General features: G+C 51.2%; 1 protein-coding gene and 1 non-coding gene across 2 annotated transcripts; both read right to left on the bottom strand.

Annotated features, from left to right (window-relative positions):
• Positions 1-10: 10 nt before the first annotated feature.
• Positions 11-23,435, bottom strand: acin1b (apoptotic chromatin condensation inducer 1b). The gene is made up of 17 exons (XM_030338605.1): positions 23,231-23,435; positions 22,144-22,209; positions 21,359-21,470; positions 18,506-18,564; positions 16,678-18,240; positions 16,486-16,574; positions 12,409-12,532; positions 8,367-8,412; positions 7,683-7,861; positions 6,793-6,951; positions 6,207-6,444; positions 4,961-5,112; positions 4,451-4,558; positions 3,900-4,007; positions 2,795-3,230; positions 2,381-2,469; positions 11-1,666 (listed from the first exon to the last, which is right to left on the bottom strand). The coding sequence occupies exons 1-17, from the start codon at positions 23,363-23,365 to the stop codon at positions 1,274-1,276; spliced, it is 4,056 nt and encodes a 1,351-aa protein (XP_030194465.1). The 5' UTR covers positions 23,366-23,435; the 3' UTR covers positions 11-1,273.
• LOC115530058 (small nucleolar RNA U6-53/MBII-28) lies at positions 18,704-18,813 on the bottom strand. The gene has a single exon (XR_003973699.1). It is a non-coding gene; the product is annotated as a small nucleolar RNA U6-53/MBII-28 (small nucleolar RNA).
• Positions 23,436-23,476: the final 41 nt, after the last annotated feature.

The following is a 23,476-nucleotide window of genomic DNA, read 5'->3' as shown; positions in this document are numbered from 1 at the left end:
AAAGTCAGTGCCAGTTTTACTCTTTATTTGTACATTAAGCACTTTCAAAAAACAAAAACAGGTTTTCAACTAAAATCGTCAAATATTTCTTTCTCTTAAAAATCATCTTTCACTCTATTTTAAAGGATAGACTAGGGAGTTTACCTTAAATATATTGATTGACTTTAGAAATAAAAGGGGGCAAGAATTCTTCCATGGGACGGGGGGAGGGGTCAGTGCAACAACATCGATGAATCTGAAGCCTTCTGCAATAAACTCCACCTTCCAACCCCAACATGGCAGCCTTAAATAACACGCTTAGATTAAAAAGCGTGCTGATCCACTGCGCCGAGGCAACACACAAACGGCCCGCTCCCTTTACCAGCAACTATGCCACATTTTCCTAGAGTGGTTTCCAGTGTGCCACAGACCTGCCCTAACTTCTAAGGGAGTGTAGAAGGGGGGGGGGGGGGGGGGGGGGGGGGGGCAGATTCAGCCACCCAAGGCCAAATCAAAAGAAAACAAAGAATTGGACAGGTCGAGTAAAACATGTAATAAAAATCAAAGCCTTCTGCTTCTCCCCTAAATGGGCAAACGCACGAAAAAATGAAGACGAGTCCACAGGGTTTCACCAGGGGCCGTGGAGCCCTCGACGAGGCTCCAGCGGCTTGTGTTCCCCTTGTGGTCGTGGGACTTCTATTTCGGGAGCAGACTCTCATTACAGACTTCAGGATAAAGCCTCAGCGAGCCCCAAACCACCGGGGCCCAGCGGAGCGGCCCACCGCGCTCCCTCCGCCGCTGCAGAGCAGCCGACGGCGGGCGGGCGGCGCGGGGGTCGTCTCCGGGGCTCCCATTGGCCCTCGGGTTTTCCATTTTATTTTACACAACCCCCCCCCCCCCCCCCCCACCCGGGGCAGCCGGCCACGGGCCTCGGGAACAAAAACACTGATTAAGAAACAAAAAAAGGTAAATAAAAAGAAACATTGCGAGTATAAAACCATAGTGATGGGCTGACGCCGACTACACAGCTAAGATTAAACCATTATTCCACTCAAAAACATAAGACCTAACGGAAAGAGAAACCTGTGGGCCAGCACGTCAGCCGGACCACGGTAGCAGATCAGTGTCGGCGGCAGACAGTAGTCGTGGGGGGGGGGGGGGGAGCCCGGCAGCTGGGGAACAGACGGGACCCTCCCACCGGACGCACGCCGCAGCCCGACGATGGCGCCGGCCGCGCTCCACTTCTCACCTTCGAGGGCGACACTGAAGGATGGGGGGGGAGGGTGGGGGGGGCTTAGCGCCGCCTACCCCTTGGGTTGCTACGGCTACGGGAGCGACGGCCGCCACCACCGGCACCGCCGCCGCCACCCCCCCCACCCGGGGGTCCCCCCATGGCCCCTCCAGAGGGTCCTCTGGGCCGGAACCCGTCCCTCTTCCGGTCTCCCTCCCGCTCCTGGAGGATGTCCGCTCTGCGAGCGCCCGACATCGCTCGGCCGCCGCCCCGGCCACCGCCACCCATACCACCACCACCCATACCCCCACCCCCACCACCACCACCACCTCCTCCTCCTCCTCCTCCTCCACCCCCACCCAGGGGACCGCCCGCCTCCCGGGCCTTCAGCCGCTCCTTCCTCTCCTCCTCCTTCCTCTTGGTGTCCTCCTGCTCCTGCTCCTTGCGCTTCTTCACCTGTGGAGGAGCGGTGGACAACGACGGGGTCACATGACGAGGCCTGAGGCGCTGCACTGCGAGGCCTGAGGCGCTGCACTGCGAGGCCTGAGGCGCTGCACTGCGAGGCCTGAGGCGCTGCACTGCGAGGCCTGAGGCGCTGCACTGCGAGGCCTGAGGCGCTGCACTGCGAGGCCTGAGGCGCTGCACTGCGAGGCCTGAGGCGCTGCACTGCGAGGCCTGAGGCACTGCACTGCACTGCGAGGCCTGAGGCACTGCACTGCACTGCGAGGCCTGAGGCGCTGCACTGCGAGGCCTGAGGCACTGAACTGCGAGGCCTGAGGCACTGAACATGAGGCATGACCACAGCGTCTCTGAGTCGCGACCGGCTCGTATTGGAGTCACGGCTTTACCGGAAAACACACTTCCTACGCCCGACTTGGATGCTGATTCTAACGCGGCAGGAATGGCGTGAGGAATTATTTTGTGCACTTTCGCGGCTGGAGAAGTAAGCAGCCACCCACTTAACATACAACAACCTATGGAAGTGTTAGCAGGGAAGTCAGAGGGAAAGGGCGGAGATCTTTTGTTGTCATAGTGCGAGTCGTAAGGACTTCATTGGGCCGCTGTTCTGGCATCATACGGGTGACATTAACGCTCGATTCATGAGTACAGTGAATGCGTGTGTAGCATGCACGAGGACACCGGGGACGTCGTGAGGGGGGAGGCACCCACCTGCTCTTCAGTGAGGGGCAGCCAGTAGATGCAGGGGGCTGCTTTGGTCTTCAGGAACAGGTCGTCCAGCAGCTTCGCCGGGGGCTCGTCTGGGGGATGGGGGAAGGGGAAACAATTTAGCCAACAGCGTCCACTGTAATGCATTCAGATGTCAAGCCTTAAAACACAGGAGGCCATTGGGCCAAGAGAACTAAACCAATGCAAACGATGTATTGGCATATGGAGCACCTCAGCTTGCTGGAGGTTGTAGTAGCATCATAATTTGAAGGGTTTTATTCCGGGGGAAGTACATAAAAACAGGCCTCTCTCTCCTGCTGAAAGGCCCTTAGAGAGACAGTCCATCGGACGCAGTGGAGCCCACTGCCCCCTGGTGGCAGGACCGGGAACAGCATTTCACAGTCCTCAGCTCCTCACCCTTCTTGTCGCTCTTCCTCTCCTTGCTCTTGGCCCTCTCCCGCCTCCTGCGCTCGCGGTCCCGGGATCGGGAGCGCCGCACCTCCTCGCCGGGCTGCCCGAACTCCCGGATCTTGTCGCGGTCCCACTCCCGCTCGCAGCGCGCCTGCTCCCGCCGCTGCATCTCCCGCTCACGCTCCGCCCACTGGTCCCGCACGCCGCCGCCGCCGCCACCCAGGGGCCCGCCGCGCTCCGCCCACGGGTCCCGCATGGCCACGCCCATCGGCCCATGCTCCGCCCACTGCTCCCGCAGGCCGCCCCCGCGCTCGCGACCCTTGTCCCGGTCGCGCTCCCGCTCGGGCATCAGCGGGGGCAGGCGTGCGGGAGGGCCCCCCGGGGGAGGGCCCGGCTTCTCCGGGAGCCGCTCCACCTTCAGGGTGCCCCGGTGGAAGTCCAGCTGCGGGCAGAGAGACCGTTAGGAGGCAGTCAGCGGAGCATTACGATCAGGATTAGGATTTTTTTGGTACAACGATCTCCAAACTAATACACTCGAGTTGAAACCATTACTAATTTTTAAGTATATTTATTTTATCCATTAAGTGTTTTAAAGAAATGGGATCAAACAGCTGGACACATATTTGTACTATCATTTTTTTATTTCAACATTTTTTATTTGAACGTTTTTGTATATTTTTAAGGGGACATTTCAGTTCTCAGTACCAAAGTGGGGTTTTTTTGCAGAGAAATGCTGAACAAATGCATCAGGTTAACAAACTCAAAAATAATCCTTTGAAACATCGTGATTTCAATATTGACCCAAATAATGGTGATTATGATATTGTTCCATAATCGATCAGCCCTCCGTGTGGCTCTGCACTGGTCCACTACAGTCTCAATAACTACAGAATACGGACGATCCAACGGAAGGCAACACACAAGCATTAGGGGGGCGCTGGAGACCGACGAGTGGGCTGAAAGGGCGGGCCGTGCACTGCAGCCCACGCTAGCAAACGCAGAGGACCGCCTCGAAACAAGACCCCCCTCTGAAACACACATCCGGTGACAGGAGCCCGGGTGGGGAGGCAGACGTCTTCCGTCTATGGGGGGGGGGGGGGGGGGGTCTTACCTCATCCTGCTGGGAGAAGTCCACGCTGAGGACCTTGGGGTTGCTGGGGGGCCACTTCAGCCCGTGGAGGGCCGCCCGGGTGGCCTGCGCCTCGTCCGTCGTGGCGTACTGTGAGGAAGTGAAACAACAACGCTCAAGTCTGAGGAAGAGGACGGTCTTGGTTTCCCGAGGCACCGGGGAGGGGGTCCGGAGCCGCGGGGAGACGCGCCGAACGGGCCCCCTAGCTTGGGACGCGGACAGGAGACCCGTCTGGATTAGCAGGGATGGAGCGACCGTTCAGCGGCCAGCGGGCGATCCGGGTTCAAGTTGTTTAAATGTGAAACTATGTTTTTATTCAATGTGAAACTATGAGATTGAGAGATGTTCAATCTCAATGAGACGGTGGATCTAGGAAGTCTGACTCGGACCACGACTTTCTAACCAGGTCGGGGGTATGATGATATTCGATCAGGGGGTGACGGAGGGGGTCTTTGGGAGGAAGATGGCGCCCACGGGTGTGAATGGGTTGGTAAAGCTATAGAGGGTCGACGGGAGGGAGGGGGGGTACCCACCGTGACGAAGCAGTGGGACTTGATCTTGTCGATCCAGAAGCCTTCCTCCAGCACCGTGCCGGTGCGCTTCAGCAGCTCCTTCAGCTGGCCCAGGGTGAAGGGCCTCACCTGGGGAGGGGCGGACAGGTCAGACCAAGAGACACACAGGGGGGGGGGGGGGGGGGGGTTCCATCTACAATCTAACGCATTGATCAGTATGGGCTTGTACCTTGGTGAAATAAAGTAATGTACTTATTGCGACGCTTGCCTTGATCGTAAAGATACAGCGGTCGGATGACCAAAACATGAAGTGCGGAGCGTCCCCCACCCGACCACTAGAATGCCTCGGTGCAAAAGTTCCGCAATGGGACGATCTCAAACTGCATTACGGACTGGACACCAGGAGCCCGGAGCGAACAGCTAGCTAGGTGCTGACTGCCGTAAGCGAAACAGCTAAAAAGGCTAGAGGCTAGGAGTGATCAGCTAGCAGCTCAAGGCTAACGGGCTAACTTCCGATCGCCGCCGGCTCACCAGGTTGCTGACGTGGACGATGGCGGAGAGCTTCCCGCGGGGCGGCGAGGGCTGCCTGGGGGCCAAGGCGGCGCCGGCGTCGTCGATGGTGACGGACATGCCCGACTTCTGCTGGCTGATGGAGCGCCGCACGACGCTGTCACTGGGAGTGACTGGGGGGGGGGGGGGGGGGTGAGAGACAAAGGGATAAGGCGTGAGAGAGAGAGAGAGAGAGAGAGAGAGAGAGAGAGAGAGAGAGAGAGTTGCAGGAACGCAGATCGTGAGCCACAGAGAGCCGAATAAGACGGAGACATTTCTATAAAAAGAGAGAGTGGGCGAGAGAATGGAGGAGGACATTCCTTCCTTGGTCAAAATATTGAAGTACAGATGGGTGACTGTGGCCCGACACTCCCAAGAACTTTGTTCTCTGGTTCGATTAGATGAAAACCTAACGCATGATCTTCGCTCACAGCGTATCAAAGCGCCCTCACATTCTGCAGTGGTTTCATTCGTTTTAAAATGTACTTTGAAGACAAGACCATGGAGAACCGGCAAAATAATAATTTCTCTGCTTCAGTGGCAGCCAGAGAAGTGAGATAATAAGATAGGGAGGTGGGACCCGAGTCCTGAAATCCTGTTGAAAGCCCAACAACTGTGGTCTGGGGGCCCCGAGTTCTCCCGACCAATTAATAGATGCATACACAACAATTTTAATGTTATACCCATTTGAGAACCTTTTTAAAATGTGACGCATCTGGTTTGATTGCATTTTAGTCAGGGTAACGTTTATGTCGGGATACATTCTAATTCGCCTATTTTGTGAGAAGATTGAGATAACGATGGCTCTAGTCACACAGCCAAGGTGATCGAGTCTGGATTTCCCTGCGTCCCATCGCTGTAATACCGAGTGGGGATATCTGCTAAATACATCTTTCCAATTTAAAAAAGGAGACATATCTTACCACCAGGGGTGAGTTTGACTAGTCATTACAAGCTACTCTGTAAATCTGCTTCACAATCACAGGTGGGCGTGTCCACCTAGATGCGTGCTGGATGGATCAGTCTACCAGCCTACCCAGTGGACGGTAACAAACGTTGCTCGTCTACCCGTCACACATCTAGGTGGACCCACGTGTGATGTCAGAAGAGGCCGGTTCTCCAAACGGCTCGTAACGGGTAATCCCACTCCCACCCGGTGGAATGACGTGTCCCCTTTTACCCAAAGGGAGCCCTTCGTGACGCCTCGCTCCCCGCGTGCCGCCTCTACCTTTCTGGGCCTCGGCCTCCTGCCGAGCAGGGCTGTGGCGCGGCGCGCCCGCGTCCTCCGCCCGGGTGCTGCTCCTCCGCCGCTCCTTGGGGGCCTTGCGCTGCTTCTCCTTCTCCAGCCGCTGCTGCTCCTCCTCGTCGTCATGCTCCTCCTCCTCCTCCTCCTCCTCGTTGTCGTCGTCTCCGTCCTGCGGCGGCTGCGGCTCCCGCCCGTTCTCCTTCCCGTCGCCCGGGACAACCTTTGTGGGAGGCCGACGGTTAGAGTGACGCCTTCCTGTCTTACTCACTATTCAATTTAAAATGTATAAATAAAGTGACATGGGCACGGCGATCTGATGGGTTTAAGCTCGTTGGTTATGATTCGAGCTCGCCGATTGACACGTCTCCCGAGGAGCGTCGGGAAATGTTAACACACGTGGATGACCTTCATCGGCTTCAGCGCAGGTTATCAGGCGGTCCGTGCAGTCAAGCGTGTAGGAATCAACGTCCACGACGTGAAACGCATCCTAAACGCACATCTTGTAGAGTAGAGAAGTGGCACACGAGAATCCCCTAGTACCCGAGCCCCCCCCCCCCCCCCCCCTCACCTGTGTGACGGTGCGTCGGATCTTGAGGCCGAGGTCGTGGTCGGCCCGGCCGTTGTCCATGCCCTGGCTCTCCTCCTCCTCCTCCCCAGAAAGATGCAGCTCCTCCGGATGGAGGTCCACCACCGCCTCCTGGTTCATCTTGATGTCCGGGATCAACGACTACGAGAACATGAGGGGGAATAAAACAAAAAAGGTGTGTTGGTTTTCAGCGGTACCACGGTATTGTTTTACCCTGAAACACAAATGGAGAGGAAGTGCAGGAAGAGATGTGGCCACAGCAGCGGCTTCACCTCCTTATCAACTAGAGCTCTCTCCCACTTGTCCCCGGACACCGATGAGGTCATCGGTGTGGGTTAGTCAAATATATTTGCAACACGGCACTAAAAAGTAGAAGCAGAAGACACCGGTAGAGAAAGCCCTCGTGTGATTGGGTGCAGGAGACACTGGTAGAGAAAGCCCTCGTGTGATTGGGTGCAGGAGTCACCGGTAGAGAAAGCCCTCGTGTGATTGGGTGCAGGAGTCACCGGTAGAGAAAGCCCTCGTGTGATTGGGTGCAGGAGTCACCGGTAGAGAAAGCCCTGGTGTGATTGGGTGCAGGAGTCACCGGTAGAGAAAGCCCTGGTGTGATTGGGTGCAGGAGTCACCGGTAGAGAAAGCCCTGGTGTGATTGGGTGCAGGAGTCACCGGTAGAGAAAGCCCTGGTGTGATTGGGTGCAGGAGTCACCGGTAGAGAAAGCCCTGGTGTGATTGGGTGCAGGAGTCACCGGTAGAGAAAGCCCTGGTGTGATTGGGTGCAGGAGTCACCGGTAGAGAAAGCCCTGGTGTGATTGGGTGCAGGAGTCACCGGTAGAGAAAGCCCTGGTGTGATTGGGTGCCCAGGTGCTCCTTACCCTGAGGGAGTCTGTGGTGATGCTGATGGACGGCTTCTTGGTGGTGACGGCCGCGCTGGAGCCCCACCTCCTCTTCCTCCCGGCGGCGGCGGCGGCGGCGCCCCCCGTCTCGGACTCGACGGCCGTACCCCCCGCCGCCGCCGCGGCGTCCGCTCCGGTGGGTGGAGACGTCTTGCTGCCTGTGATGGGGGGGGAGGGGATTGGTTACACTCACGGATCACGGGGAAATACTACGTACTGGGCGGGGGGCGGAGAGCCCGGCCTGGTGGATGACCCTGATGAAGCCGCCTACTCTTAGAGATCCGCCGCCTGCCTGTGTGACGTGACTATGATGGCGCCCGCCTTGAATAAAATTATCGCAAAGAGGCTCAAATACCATTAATGCAAAGTAGAAGCAGGTTCTACCTTTCTTTTTTTTGTTTGTTTTCAGACTCGCAGTGCAAGCTCACCTCGGGAGGTTGAGTATACATTTACATGAATTATCATAACTAAACAGGACTATATGCTGCATCACCTTACATAATTCGTATTATACACAATAAAAAAATAAAAGGAGAACCCATAATTATTGTAAGTGCTTTATAGAAAACACAGTCTGTGGCAGTCATGAGGTCCAACCCGCCGAACGATCATCATCTTTGAGCAAGGCATCGGGATGCTAGGCTTTGCGAATGGTATACTCACTGTTAAGGGAGATCTTCCGGGCAGCAAAAGCCTTAGGAGTTGTGCTCTAGAGTGAGAGAAAGAGAGAGAGAGGGAGAGGAAGAGATAGAGAGGGAGAGAGGGGAAAAACAAGAACCCCCGTGGGTGTGGGATGAGATGAGAAGTTGAGTCTTGAAGGAGGCTCAGTGTGAAATAGTTCAGGTCTAATAAAAACCGAGCAGGTGAGACGCAGTGGAGGAGGAGAGGTCAGGTGTAGGGGGGAGGGGGGGAGGTTATAAACTATGCACAGGCCTGGCCTGCAGCTTCCAATTAAATTACATCTACACAATACTGATAATAAATGATTGCGTGCGTGGGGTCAATACTGAGACAGCAGACTGCACATTTCCACCTTCCACCTCTGCCTAAAGACTTTGATTTAAATTAATATGGAGTGTGCGTGCATGCGTGCGTATGTGTGCGTGCACCACCACAATGAGGATACAACCAAGATCCTGTCGTACAGTAACAATATCAGCTTCTAACACACTACTCAACAGGAAGCCATTAGCCACGAACCGACCCATTAAAGAACGAGGGCACCTACAGCCTAGATGCGGGGAATTATTATTTAATTCATACACTCAAATCCAAAGCGACTCTAGGGTTGCGTGTGTGAGAGACGTTAACTGTGTAATAGCTGCATGTTGATGCTCTGCTAATCCTAATGCAAGCCTCCGGTAACGTGAGCCGGCCGTCTCCCTGCGAGAGTCCCCAGGTGGAGCCATCGACCGGTGGGAAGCCGGAAAAACCAGACACCCCGGGAATGACTAGCAGATGGCCTGGCTGTGCCGCGTGTGCGATTTGTTTTGGGCAGAGGTGGAAACGCAGAGCTGCAGGACGGACTCAAATCAGTCAGTGCCCCAGCGAGTCCCAGTGAGATTCTAATAAAAGTTCAAAACGTATCTACTCAAAAAGGGACTTGAGTAAAAAGGCATGAAAAGTGGACGTTGGCATCTACTATAAAAGAAGTACACCTGATAAAAATGTTAAGGGGGGGGAAAAGGAAATAAGTCAGTCTTTACATTTCTGACCCCGTAGAAGTATATGTAAAATATATGAAGAAAAAAATGACATGTCATTTCTTGGTACCATTGACACCTGATCCTTACTGGCTCTGCTAAGGCCCAACCGCATGGCTACTGTATCTAGGCAAGGATCCAATCAGAGAAGGCACTGGGCAGAGGGCAGGGCTGGATTTGAGTGTGCTGATTGGCCGCCAGGCAGGAACTGATCATGGGAAATGACTCTTTCTTGAAGGGGGGCGGGGGATGTTCTTGATTGACTTGTCGATGAGCGAGTCATATTAAAAGTCTTTCGGGGGGGGGGGGGGGAGAACTGTTCCACTGGCCCGGGGATTCATTCCCAGGGGGAGTGTTTCATATCTGCAGTCTTTTAGGGTGATTAGGTAGACATGAGGCAAACAAATCGGTTTCCAATAGCAACAAAGTCCAATGTCATTGTACATCCTCCGAGGAATTGTCCGTCGTTGATCAATTGCTACTGGTTGGAGCAACGCCCACGTATCCATAACACAAAGAGATCATGATTGATGGGTTTATAATCCTTTGATTGGGATGATCTAATTATAAAGTCCAGTGTCTCTCAAAAGTTCCCTTGTCCGCTCCTTTTAGTCAAGGTGTCACACAAAATGAAGTGAGGGCTTTGCGCCGTCTCCAGGAACAAAAGGTTGGATTCCCAAAACCTCCCAGAGTCTTCTTCATGCTGTAGCCTGGGTATGGGTGAAGGTCTGGTTCGACGGTGGGGGGAAAGGTACCGCTAGGAGCCGACGTCGATAGCCTCCTCTGTGTTAACCGCGCGCTCTCTCTCTCTCACGCGTGGAGCGCGCAGCCCTCGGTTCAGTTCATCGGCGCCCCACCACGGATGGATATGCAGGGAGCAGTGGGAGGCGAGGTCGGGCTTTAGTGGGGTGGTGGCAGGGAAGACCAAGTCTGTTGTTTCCGTTACATCACACCACACACACACCCACTTGGACTGGATCTCTGGTTGTGTGCATCTCAAGCTCTCTTTACCACCATCATCATCATCATTGATCGGACAACTCAATTTTCAAATCAATATCTTCGTCGCCATGGTAGGTGAAGGGTGCAGCAGGGCAGAGGGTGTAGCTCTCCCACTGAACAAGCAGGCTTGGCTCGTTTCTGTCCAACGTTTACAGAACTGAAGGGGGAGGGGCTTCTCCAGAGGCGTTGACGCCGTGGGAGGCAACGTAGGCCGGAGTAGCGCCTAGTTGCCGTTTGCTCGGCAAACTCCTCCCATTGGAGGAGTTTGTCCACAATACAGCTGGTGGGTGTGGTTAACGGGGGGGGGGGGGGGGTGAGGAGGTGGGGGACGTTTGGAGACAGACACGCCCCCACCACTCTGCTGCCATCTGCTTCGTCAACCGTTCATTTCAGTTGAACTTCTATTGTCGCCCGCCAACACCGCCTCCCTCCTGCAGGAGGAGGCGGTTACTCCAGCAACCGAGCTGCTGGGAGGGGTTGCAATGGATGCAGTGCGTGGGGACAAGACGCGGCCTCCAGCTGGGTCCTTCTGGTTCCTTCTGGCACTCTGGCCACGGCAGGTGGAGCACCGCAGCCATATGTTGGCCGGCGCCCTGCGGGCTCAGGGCCGGGGCGGGATGGGGGTTTGTGGGGGAGCAGATTAACTCGTGGTACCGAGTCAGGTACCATGGAGACGCTTGGGCATGGCAGGGCAGGAGGTGTAGGAGGTGGTGGAGGAGGAGGAGTGGAGGTGGTGGTGGTGGTGGTGGTGGTGGTGTTGGTAGTAGTAGTAGTAGTACGTAGCAGGTACCAATAGGGACAATGGAAGAGGCATGGGCACCTTCATAACAAAGCAATCAATGGGGTTTTAAAAACAACAGTCACACCATTACAAAATATACAGAGGAGAGACATTGAAAGAGAAGCGGGACAGAGGGACAGATTTGCAGGGAAGAGCAGTGGAGTAAAGGGGATGAGGACAGTGAAGGCTGGTCTTGGAAGAAACGTATACATCTATTGGCACACACTGACCATTAGCATGCAAGGAAACGCACATGTTTTTTTAAAAGCCTGCATGCACCTATATTGCGTTTATAAACCAAGATATCATCTTTTACAAAAGGAATTTTCTGTTGAGAAAGATTTGCAAGAGTTGACTTCACTGTTTTGCAACCTAATGGAGGCAGCTAATTAATGGACTTGGGCTGTGCAGAAGTCTGTACACAGTAGTGTATATAATATATACATTAGGCCGTGCAACTAGACCGTTTGGGTGTAAAATATAACCCACTTATATGGGGATTTATGTTATATAACTGATCCTAGAGGCAAGTTAATCCATACCACACACACACACACACACACACACACACACACACACACACACACACACACACACACACACACACACACACACACACACACACACACACACACACACACACACACACACACACACACACACCTCATCTATTTTTTGAAACGTTAAGGAAAAAAATAAACAGCCAAGTGAGCGTGTCAGCAGGTTAGTTTTGAATGGTTAGTGTGGAGGAAATGACATGATCGGCGTTAGTTTAACGCCGCCTTTGCCCCGTGCACAAGTCCAACTCCACCCCCGCCGCGGCACGTCTCAGGAATACTAAAGACTCAACGGACCGAAATACATCGGAGTCATCAAATCCCGATCCTTTCCTAAAACACTGGCAATGTGAAACCAAGTAGCACATTACCCCACTAATGTGTTTGTGAGTCTAATTTCATCCGTCGACCATTATCCTTCCCCTCCCACTACCATTCGAGCCTCACTTCTTCTACTACTGCTGCTATGATTTTGAAGCCCACTGAGAAGCTTACGGTCATGATAGGTACTACATCCTAACTAGGTGGTGGGGGCGGTGGCAGCACCAGAAGGGGACTGGCCGGTTTAGGGGTGGGGGGTTGGACTTGAATCCCCGTTTCCCGCTTAAGCCAACCTGCTAGTGACCCGGCCCACGTCTCGCCCGCCCTCCCAGTGGCCTTACCTCCTCCAGGCCGCCGCCGCTGCCGTTCGCCGGTTTGGCCTCGGACGCCGGCTCCTGGGCCATGGCGCTCTGAGTGTCTGGCTCCGCCTCCTTCGCCGGGGCTTCGCTCGACTCAGACACCTCCCTGGGAGGGGGACCAGAGAAAGACAGGGGACCAGAATGAGCGGCGTGGGAGAGGAAGTATACCACTGGTGGGCGTCAGACGTGGGCTTTTGTGGTTGATAACCAACAGTAGTTTCCTCAAAACAGACAAAAAAAATTCTTTCCCACAGTCTGAAATGTACGACAGTGAGCCACAATTAGTTCGATTTCATGAAACAAATTAACTTTAGTGAATGCCAATAAAACTTTCATTATATGTCACACACACACACACACACACACACACTAATTCCCCCAAGGGGGATCATGAGAGAGAAGCAACAAGACAGGAGGAATGTGTAGGACACGGCACGGGAGACCCAGGACGAGTCCTCGTGCCAGGGATGTGGGTCACTTGAGCTATCTATAGCCCCGGCCAGCTGACACGACAAGGACAAAAATATGAATCAAAACAATACGGAGTCCGATGGCAGTGCACCTGGACAGAGTGGGGACATGGACATGCAGAGATGGACACTATGCCATTGAAAAGCAATCTCGACCAACCAGGCGAGTGACAAATTACACCATCTTGGAAGGCATAATACAAAACACATCATCGGTGGACTAAGAAGCTACTGAAAATGTAATTGTTCTTAAGCCTTCATAGCGTTAAAGTATCAATTGTTTAATTGCGGTTGAACTGATCATTAAATATAAAGGCTATAAAAAACATCTTTCCCATCGAGAAATAATTAAGTCCACCTTAACATTAAACATTCAACATTAAATCGGACAAGCAAGCAGCCACATGGTTTGTGTCCGGTGTCAAGGGAGACTGCTGCGCTAATTAGAAATCCCAGAGAACCAGCTGTGGAGGTGTGGTCGAGGCCTGAGAGGATGTCACTCTGGCCCAGTTAAGATATAATGATCCCTGGGCCAACTATTGATGAACAAACTTAATAATCCATTTTACACAGGTGATGCACTACGATGCTGAGCTACATCTGGGTAGGACTGGGGTCACCTACAATCTGGACATCCAGGGGAGAGAGTAAGGGACGTTATCAATCCAATAGGAGAATGTTATACACTGACCACCAAAACTAAACCTTTGCATATTGCAATATGTGATGTATGAAAGAACTTGTCTCATAGGTTTTACTTTATACATAACCTTCGATTAGATGGTTATTTAATTATCCATGCATGTGGCTTTTAGACTTCAATGTCAACTAAGTTACAATTAACCGACAGTTATAGGATGGGAAATCCCATGCCTCCACCTTTTAGTTATGATGCTATTCAAGTTTATATCCGACAGACAATAGGAAAAATGCAATTTTCTAATCACAGGCCTACGCTATTAGCAAAACGGAATAATCAGGTTTGTGTGTCGGTCGGACTTCTCGACGTCATGTAATATCGCCTGTCATGTAATATTTCGGTAAAATTAACCTGAAAATGGAGAAGTGTGTGCGTTGTCTCTGAACACCAGGAACACAATGGGTATAGTTAGAAACAAGCAGTGGTATCTCTCCAGTTACACTGGGTATTTGGTTATTATCGTTGTTAACGTTGTTATTTCTAAACGATTCATGACATCCAAGGCCCCGTTTCTACTGATCGAGTTATTGACCCGCGGCGAAGAAAAAAACAATTCAGCGAATATATAAACTTCACCGCAGCTCGAGGGATAAAGGGCATGACTAGCAACCCGAAACCTCGTTAGCTTGATCTTACCCGCTTTTGTTGGCTTCGGACAGCATATTGCCGGGCCCTAAACCCGGCAAGGAATGCTCCGTCGTAATCGTTTATTCCGGTTAGGCGTATATTGAAATTGGCGACGCGAAACACTCGTTGCCTTTTACACTGCGGCGGTCTCAGAGATGCGATGCATGCACGACGGCCATGTTGGCTAGCGAGATTGTAAATTAAAAGGAGAAGGAGAGAGTGAGGCGAGGACCGGCTTCTTCTCAGTACCACGCCGTGTTGGAGGCTGTCGCATTGAACGCCTGACCAGAAATACAGCAAGATCGATGTCATCTGAATAAAGCGTTGTTGGCGTGCATGCTCCAGTGATTAGCATTATCTCGTAGTAGTCAGCCAACTTGCTAACGAGTTGATTTATATCTTAAAATCGCTACATATGAATTGTATCATATCTGCACATTTTCCCAATTAACACGTTTCATGACAATAATGCATTTCGAAATGGATGAAAAATAATCCTATCTCATTGGCATACAACTGTACTATTTTAACAGGGAAATAATATATTAATGATTCAAACACATTGTTTTTCAATATAGATGATTATGTGGATGCATATTCTTTGCAGAGCCAACCTAAATCATATGGATATGGCCTTTCGGCGAGGTAGGGCATTTTCATAAAGGGAGAGACACATCCTCCTAACCCCACTTAAGTCAAAACCCAGGGTCTATCATAAACAAATATTTTATCTCAATCACATCAATGGAGGCAGAGCCGTCTTATCAAACGGAAAAATGCAAAGCTGAATGCTCACACTAATGTGCCATTGAAAAGGCCCATTCATACTTAAGAGTCAAAGAATCAACAGAAATCTGGTGTAATTGGGATATGTTTGCTTTTGCTCTTGTCTCATTACCAGTTTACTCTTCCCTGTAAAGAGATACAGAGTCTGTAGCCAAGAGTTTTGACAGCATAAGTCAAAATTCTGTGCTATAGGCACATTTTCACAATTTCTAATATATTATTTCTACATTCCCTAATAAGAGTTTAAATATATCCAACAGCTGGCTACCCACTTCACTGTTACTGCATTCCTCCATCAAACAGACCAATCGACATTGACCAAGTTTAAAAAGTCCAGTGCAAATTGCAATTCACACACAAAGGGTTCTGCCAATTTTTCCGGTAGTTCAACCTCAGCCTGAGGCCAAACACAACCCTGGGGAAGAAATGTTTAATAGTAAAACATCGTGACAACGGCCCTTAAGCAGGTGCTTAAAACCAATGCAACTTGACAGGGGACGCAGTTTTAAGTGTCTGCCGCCAAGGAAATATGCATCTCTCCATAACCCTTGGTCCACGTTAAGCGATCTGAAATTACTTTAAATACACATAATGTCTAACGGGATGCCTATGTTGGTGTTGATTTTTATTTGTATTCAACGGTCACATAAAAGTGTGTGTGGCAGGGCAATGTATAGTTTAGTGTATGTTTCATTGATAGTGGCATTTGTAGTGGCTGTCCCCGTAACAATTTGACCCTCATACGTTTTTGAACAACGTGTGAAGTATTATTCTTTCAATTTTCACTTTTATCTATTAAAACCGTTGCCATTTCATGTGTGATTATCCTTTGTGAATAATCGGTTTATTTTTTCTAAGTTAAGATACAATAAGCAACCTAAAACACCTTGATACATCTTCTATTTTTACGTTTTGACACTTTTTTGATGATTTTACATTTAGTAAGGCTAAAAATATTCTATACAATTCTGGCCATCATAAACTATTCAGATCTGCACTGTCGTTGAGTCGGCATGCAAACTAATCTAATGCAAAACATATTTCTTTAACCAATCAGATGTGTTTGATCCCAACCATTAGCCGCCATGTATTGCACTGCTTAGACATAAACCTCCGGTTCCAGAACATACAAGAGGCCACTTGGGCTAGATTTCCCCTGCTCTGGCTTCTATGCCTATGACTACAGATGCTAAATAACCCAGTGTTATATCGTCTGCAGACATTTTTTTACTCTCTCTTCTTCATTTGTCTTCAAACCTAAGGGTTTAGAAATGGGTGAACCTCTTTTCTAGGATAACTTTAAACAGACAGGCCTTAAAAATGGGCTTGAAACTAAGTAGTGGACATAGATGACTCCACCGTAAAAAGGGAGTTGACCTACAAGAGCCGGATGGAATGACCATCCAGCGGTACTGCTGTGGGCGCCATTTGGATCTGTGTTTTTATTTTTTGGAGAAAGTGATGATTATGACGGACCTTTCTGCCTTCTGGCGTGGAGTCGCTTTCTCCCCGTCCACGCTGGTCTTCTGCTTCTCCTCGGCTCCCTCACGTCCGTGGCCAGCGCTCTGCAAGGTGCATGCGGTTAACATCGGTGGCAACAGCATAGCATGAGAGAGCTGTTCCAAAGGTTTTCTGTAGCAGGACAGGTGAGTGAGTAAAACCGCTAACCTTGACTAGCTTGGCAGGTGGGGGCTTCTCCTGCGATGAGGTGGAGGACTGGGACGAGGGCGAGGGCGAGTCAGACCCAGAGTCCGAGTCCGACGAGGACCCGGAGTCCCGGACAGTGATCACCACCCCGCCTCGTGGCGGTGCCCTGATGGGCGGTGCCCTGATGGGCGGTGCAGCGGAGTCGGTGGACACGTGAGGCCTCTTTACGGTCACCGATGGCGTGACGACAGGCGCCTTCGCGAGGGCAGCCTCGCTGTGGGCGGAGTCCGTCTTTGGCTCCGCCTCCTCTCCTCTCCCAGTGGACAGGGTCGTCGGCGCGGCCGCGGCCGCCCGCCCTCGCTTCCATGGAGGCAGGTGTCTCTCGCCCTCCGCTACTCCCTTCCTGTCCCGCTCCTCTCCTGGCCGCCTCTGCACCATCTTCTGCTGCTCCTCCTCCTCCTCTCGGCTGGTGGACTCCACTTCCATCTTCTCCGGCTCCTCCCTCTTCTGGGGTGTTTCCTTCTCCCCCGGCCGCGTGTTCCCTGCACCGTCTCCGGTCCCCTCTTTCCTTCTCTGGCCCTCCGTCGGTCTCCCTGGGATCAGGGCGGCGGGGGGGCCAGCTACTGCTGCCGCCGCCGCCGAGGAAGAGGAGGAGGAGGCGGAGCAGCGCCACACCGTGCCCACCGACATGTCCACGGCCTCCGGCTCCCCGGCCGCCGGCTGCCCCTTCTCGGCGTCCATCCGGTGGGCGAGCCGGGCCAGCAGTCCCGCCCCCCGCCGCTGGGTGGGCTCGGGGCTGCTGGAGCGCGCGCTGGAGTCCGAGTCGTCCTCCTCGTCGCGCTGCGGCGGCGGTGGGCGGCGGCGGCCCCCTGGCGCCCGCGCCCTGGGGCTCTCCCCGCCCGACCCCCCCGCCTCCTCCGCGTTGGGCGGGCTCTGCTTGGGCGTGTCGGGGAGCGGGAAGGACAGCTCGGGGGGCGGCGAGGGAGGCGGGGTGGGGTGCCGCAGCTGCATGGGGGGCGGGTGCGCCTGCGGCGGCGGGATGTGCTGCGGGGGCTGGAGCTTGCGTCGGGAGCGGGAGGCGGCGGGCGGGGCGCTGGCGTGTGCCTGCTGCTGCGGCTGCTGCTGGGGGCGGAGCTGGGCGGGGGCCCGGCCCGACTTGACCTGCGCCCCCCACTCCTCCTCCTCGTCGCTCTCCTCGTCGCTGTCGTCGTCGTCGTCCCCGTCGTCGCTGTCGTCCCGGTCCCGACCGGGCCCCGCCGCCGCCGCCGCCGCCGCCGCCATGGCCGAGCGGCTGAGGTGCAGGACGGGGTGCGCGGAACCCGGCTCCGCGGGGGCCGCGCCCTCCTTGTCGGAGGCCCGCTGGGGGACGGCGGGCTGCGGGCCCTGGCGGTCCGGCTGGCCCAGGACGCGCACCGAGAGCGAGGCCACGGCGCGGGGCGGGGAGGGCTCCGGCTGGTGGCGGGCGTTCCACAGGGGCCAGGTGCCGGGGGCCCCCGGAGCCTCCTGCAGGCCCATGCGGAGGCCCCGGTGGCCCTCCGGCTCCGGCCGAGCCATCACTGGCTGAGGGGCCACTGAGTGACGCAGCTGAGTGAGACAATGTCATAGAGAGGACCACTGTTTAGAGAGCTGAACAGAGACACTGGGTTGGTGTTTAAAAACTAGTATACAATCTGACACACATGACGGCATTGGGAATGAAGATGCGATGGATATTTATAGTGGCTTTTTAACGAAGCATCTGCTAATGGAAGGACCACTGTGCATCCACCGCCTTACATTATGAGGGTTTTCCTAGCTATGCCTGCTACTTCCACATGTTTAAGTATTTTACTTTATTAAGATGACCAACCGTGTCCAGTGCGTCATTTCCTTCAGAGGGCTCCTCCTTTTCCTCTGCTGCGGAGCTCTCTGTTAGGGAGAGACAGACCGGGAGAGACAGACAAGGAAATAATGTTAAAAAAAATACACACAATATATGCATGAACTAGATACATTTTTTTCAATCTTAAAGAAATTAAAATAATGTAATGTTCTGTAAAAGAGTGCTTCTCCTCAGCCCACTTGTACAGTGAGAAGGTAGGTTGAACTCACGTGCACCAGGCAGACACACATCTGACCTGGAGCATCGGTATTAGCATGGCGGAATCATCATCGGAGAGCACACTTACAGACATGTTAGGGGCGGGGATCGAACCGGGTGATCATGGAGTGAAAGGCCCCTGCTCTAACCACTAGGCTATCATATGGTATATAGGCTTCCATCTTTAACAGCATCTGTTGAATTGATTAACTTATTTAATAACATGAAAACTTCTAAAATACAATATGATTATGTATTATATATTATGATTAAGAATGGTGATTCATACATTTTCAAGAAATCAATACCGTTTTCCCTACTGCATAACAATCCAAGCTGTTATCGATACCACTATCAATCATTCTGTTATAAAGTGGAAAGACGAGACATCAGTAAATTCATAACAGAACTGGCATTTATTGTATTGTTTAACTGTTTATCCGTGCAATAACTTTGATATATCAACTGAAGGAAATTCAATAAATACTTCAACAAACATAACTATGAGAAAATCTATCACAAGCAATAAATGTCCAACACATTTTTTTTCCAACGTTAAAGAAAATAAATGATATATAAATCAACTAAATAATAATAATAATAATAATAATAATAATAAATAATAATAATAATATGCTTTACATAATAAAAAATATAAATTATCTAGAGCTCTTTAGAGTTGTGCACGTCTGCCATGTCAGGCGTGCTCCAGGCTCTCTGCTGGCTGAGGGGGTCCCATCCTCTCCACAGGGGCAGAGGGTGGTTGAACACAGTGGTAGCTGTGAGGGGGTACAGCTAGCAGAGGCAGGGTGGCTCTCTTTTCCCCACCACCAGAGGACAGGGTCTCCGGCCATAGGGATGATCCAGGGCAGGCCTCTGTACAGCTGGATCTCTTGATAGGCCGGCTGGAAATTCTGTCGCTCTCGCTCCTCCACGGCGGTCTGACGCTGAGTTGGAGAGGACCGCGGTGACTGCCAGAGGAGGGATCTCTTCTTCTGGGATCAGTGTGCCATCATCATCATAGTTTTTCCATCTAGTTTAGACTGGGTTTTTGGATTGTCTGTGCCGTTAAAGTAGCATTAATAATCGTTTACTACTTTAACGGCACCAACAATCCAAAAACCTGGTCGAAACTAGATGGAAAAAGTGTGCAATTCAAAACGTGACGCAACTTTTACTTCTTCGCCGCCTACAGAGTTTGTTATGTACGATCATTCAAAAACCCCATGTTATTACCCATAGACGTTTGACAGAGGGAACCGGGAGCCTCGGAAGCGGGAATAATTTTTTAGAGGTCTGTACTGAGCTTCCTTGGATGTGTAAAGGCCGTCCTTGATGTTGGGGAGTTGGGATCTCTCCTGCTTCTGTAGCGTTGGCTGCTATGGCTGCCTTCTCCAAATGATCCAAGCTGAAAGCTCTGTCACCCCTGGATTTGAACCTGAGGTCCATCGTGGTCACCTCTTCCAGGAACCTCTGGATGTTGTCCTCCGGGTCACTCCCAGAGAGGTCAGTCCAAACCTTCTGCTTAATCAGACACCAACGGAGAACGGAGCGGTCCTTCCGTTCTGGACGGATCTGACCGCAGGAGGAGCTTTTCTTGCTTGATACACACGGTGTAGAGGTGTACAGGGCCTTCATTACCCAGATGAAGTGCTTGCATTAAGTATACCTCGGGTGGAGGGGGGTGATTGTCCAACAACGGCAGCCGGAGTTGGAGGTGTTCAGAGTCGAAGACGGGCAAAGGTGCTACCTTTACTTTTAACTGATGCGCTTCGTTGAGGTGCTTGAGGATTTCCGTTGGGTTCCTCCCCTCTTACAAGGTAAGTACCTGGAGCATGATTGCCATTTCATTTCCTCCTCATCTTTGACCTCACTGAAATGTAGCCACGCCTTTGACCGCTTTGCCCACTCAGCCTTGCTATGAAGCAATCGATTGACCCAATGAGAAATGTAGCAAACGAGGGCATTCGATTATTCTTTTGTTTACTTTAACGCCGGTTAGCAGACAATTAAATGGAATTCAGAATCTTTATCAGGCAATCAATGCATGTTTCCGCACCAGTGTTTTGATTTAAAAGACACGACTTTCGTCTCTCGTAATAAATATAACTTTAGGTTATAAGATCGCTAGACTCGATAGCAGCATCGATAAGCTTGGAGCTTATTGATTTTCAGGGTTTGACAAGTTTGGAACCGGGACCTTATAGAAACGGTGGTACCAAAATATCTGCAGGCTGAAAAGCACTGAAGAAATAATGTTGTTGTTTTTACATATGATATAGACGTTATATATACACCTTTATGGAACGCCAGCTAGGCTTTCAAAAACAGCTATATAAGCCCAGAGGGGCATGATTGTGGTTATGGTGGTTATGTTTCAAACCCCAACGTCTGCAGGCCTTGTGTAGACCTCCCTAAGTAAGATGTCTAAACCCTACCTTCTCATTAAGTCCGGTATTATAAGAAGTCAACTATTAGTACACTACAATTGTAAAAAAGGGTTAGGTTGTAATGGCAGGTGTTAAAACAATCAGGTTCACTCAATCACGCAGGTCAACTTGAGGCTTGCATGGATTTTTGCATGGAGGCGGAGAAAGGAACAGACGTGTGTGCGAACGTTACCGTCCGTCTCGGCGGCGTGCTGGGCCTCTCTCTCAAGCTTCTGACGCAGGAGCTCCTGCTGTGTGGCCAGGTACTGTTTAATGAAGCTGTTCTGGCTCATCTCCTCCCCTATCTGGTACACACACACACACAAACACACACACACACCAAAGTCAATTGAGGTTTTACAGCCCACCATTCCAGCTCTAACTGTATGCACCTGATCTATGGCGTGCTTTTGTTACAACTCTTCCACACACACAAACCGATGTGAGGCCTCGTGTATTTCGGCAAACAAGGCTATTCTCCATTTCCTACCAAAGAGATTGCTTGGTAGGAACGCTAAAATGTAGTATTTAGATGTGATATTATAAAACTGAAATGTGCAATAATTGCAATAATCCCTTTGGGATTTCAGGTAACATGATTACATTTTAAGTAAGTTACAAGTAAATGATAAGTAATAGGGTGTAGTAATGTGAACGCTATATATTACAGGAGAGCAATTGGCCTGTAGAGGGAGCACATTTCAAAACGGTAAGTACATTTTCGTCAATACCCTTGTCCCATCCCAATAAGAGGACGCTAAGTATACATTCATAATATGGTTTAAAAACCCAAATACTTTTTAAAACCCAAAAAGTAACGTTTTTTGTTATGGGAAAGCATTATATAATTATATATTTAAAAGCGTATCTGCTAAGGTCAGAATACAGCTCCAAACACAGTAAAAATCCTAACAGCACAGATACAAACTATAATAGTAATATGAATAAGTATATTATTAAAATAAATACTTATCCAACCTGGGAGTTGGGCTGCAGCCCAGAGTTAGAGGCCGAGGACCTCTGGAGGTCTTCCAACATCAGGGCCTGCAGAAGAGGCCAGAAACCATTACAAATAATACATCCATTTATTGATATATTCATCGAATTCTGAAAAAGCAATACACTTTATGAACACTTGGCGCAAGTTGCCCCCTTTTATTGGGGTTGGTTAGGTTGGCAAACACATTTGGATGGAATTGGAAAGGACATTTTGCCTTTTTAAGTATTCTTTTATTTGTGGTCTTTATGGCTTGTGCATGAATACCAGCTTGGTCCGTCCCAAATAAATGTCCTCGGTATATCCGTTAACCCGCCCATTAGGAGTGGACGGTGATTTCGAACAAATGTCGCTTTGGCAACAGTTGCTCTTGTCATTCAATTGGATTTGATCTCTAGTGTGCGAATACGGTGCACGGTTCTCTCCCACGATACAATCATAAATGCCTTATAACCAGAGGAGCACAGGGGCTAACTACTTCCCCCGAGGAAACCCATGCACGTTGTCATTAGTGTACACAAAACACACGTTCGTTTTTGATTCATTACCGTGGATCCTATCAAAACCTAGGGGGCTTAACACGGATGCAACAAACTTCCTGGGCAAATGTCAACATTTGATTACAGTAAAGGTGGGTTTATATATATCGCCATTTTAACTGTTTACATTTGCGAATGTCGACGCGCAACTACCATCCCCAACTCCCCACCCCCTCCCCATACTGACACACAGAGCGGCGGGCCGATTATGAACTACAGTATAGTACAGTGTGTGATGGCTCTGCACGCCACTAAACGCTAGGCCTCGACTTGACAGGTGCATAGTTCAACTCAGTGCAACAATGTGCACACATTTGAGGGAGTACACGCAACTCCGAATAAATACAACGGCGAATAAAAAAAGCGACAACTATTTATCTAGTTTTAGAGTTCTGCGCAATAGCCAATATCTGTATTCCCGCTCCGGGATCTACACAACGTTACGGCCTTTAACGTCAATCCCGATCTCTCCCCTCCTGCTTAACTTGTACGGACTCGACATACGTCCCCACATAGAAACACAACGTACCCCTTTTAGCCGCTTTATCAGTGCATTTTTCGGTCCACTTTTAGGGAGTTTTCTTTGCTCAAGAGCAGCTTTAAGGTCCGCAACTCGGAGCGAATGTAGAGGTTTTCCATCAAGCGTAATATCTTCATCCGCCATTTTGCTGCCTCCGCTCGTCTAAACTCCCAACAAGCCTCGGCTTCCCCCGGAGCCCCAGACTTCGGCAATTTCCGGAAATAGATTTAACAGTACAAAAAAATGCAACTAAAT

The sequence above is a fragment of the Gadus morhua genome, chromosome 17 (genome assembly GCF_902167405.1).
Source record: "Gadus morhua chromosome 17, gadMor3.0, whole genome shotgun sequence".
NCBI lineage: Eukaryota > Metazoa > Chordata > Actinopteri > Gadiformes > Gadidae > Gadus > Gadus morhua.
This window is presented reverse-complemented; position numbering and strand designations above follow the sequence as displayed.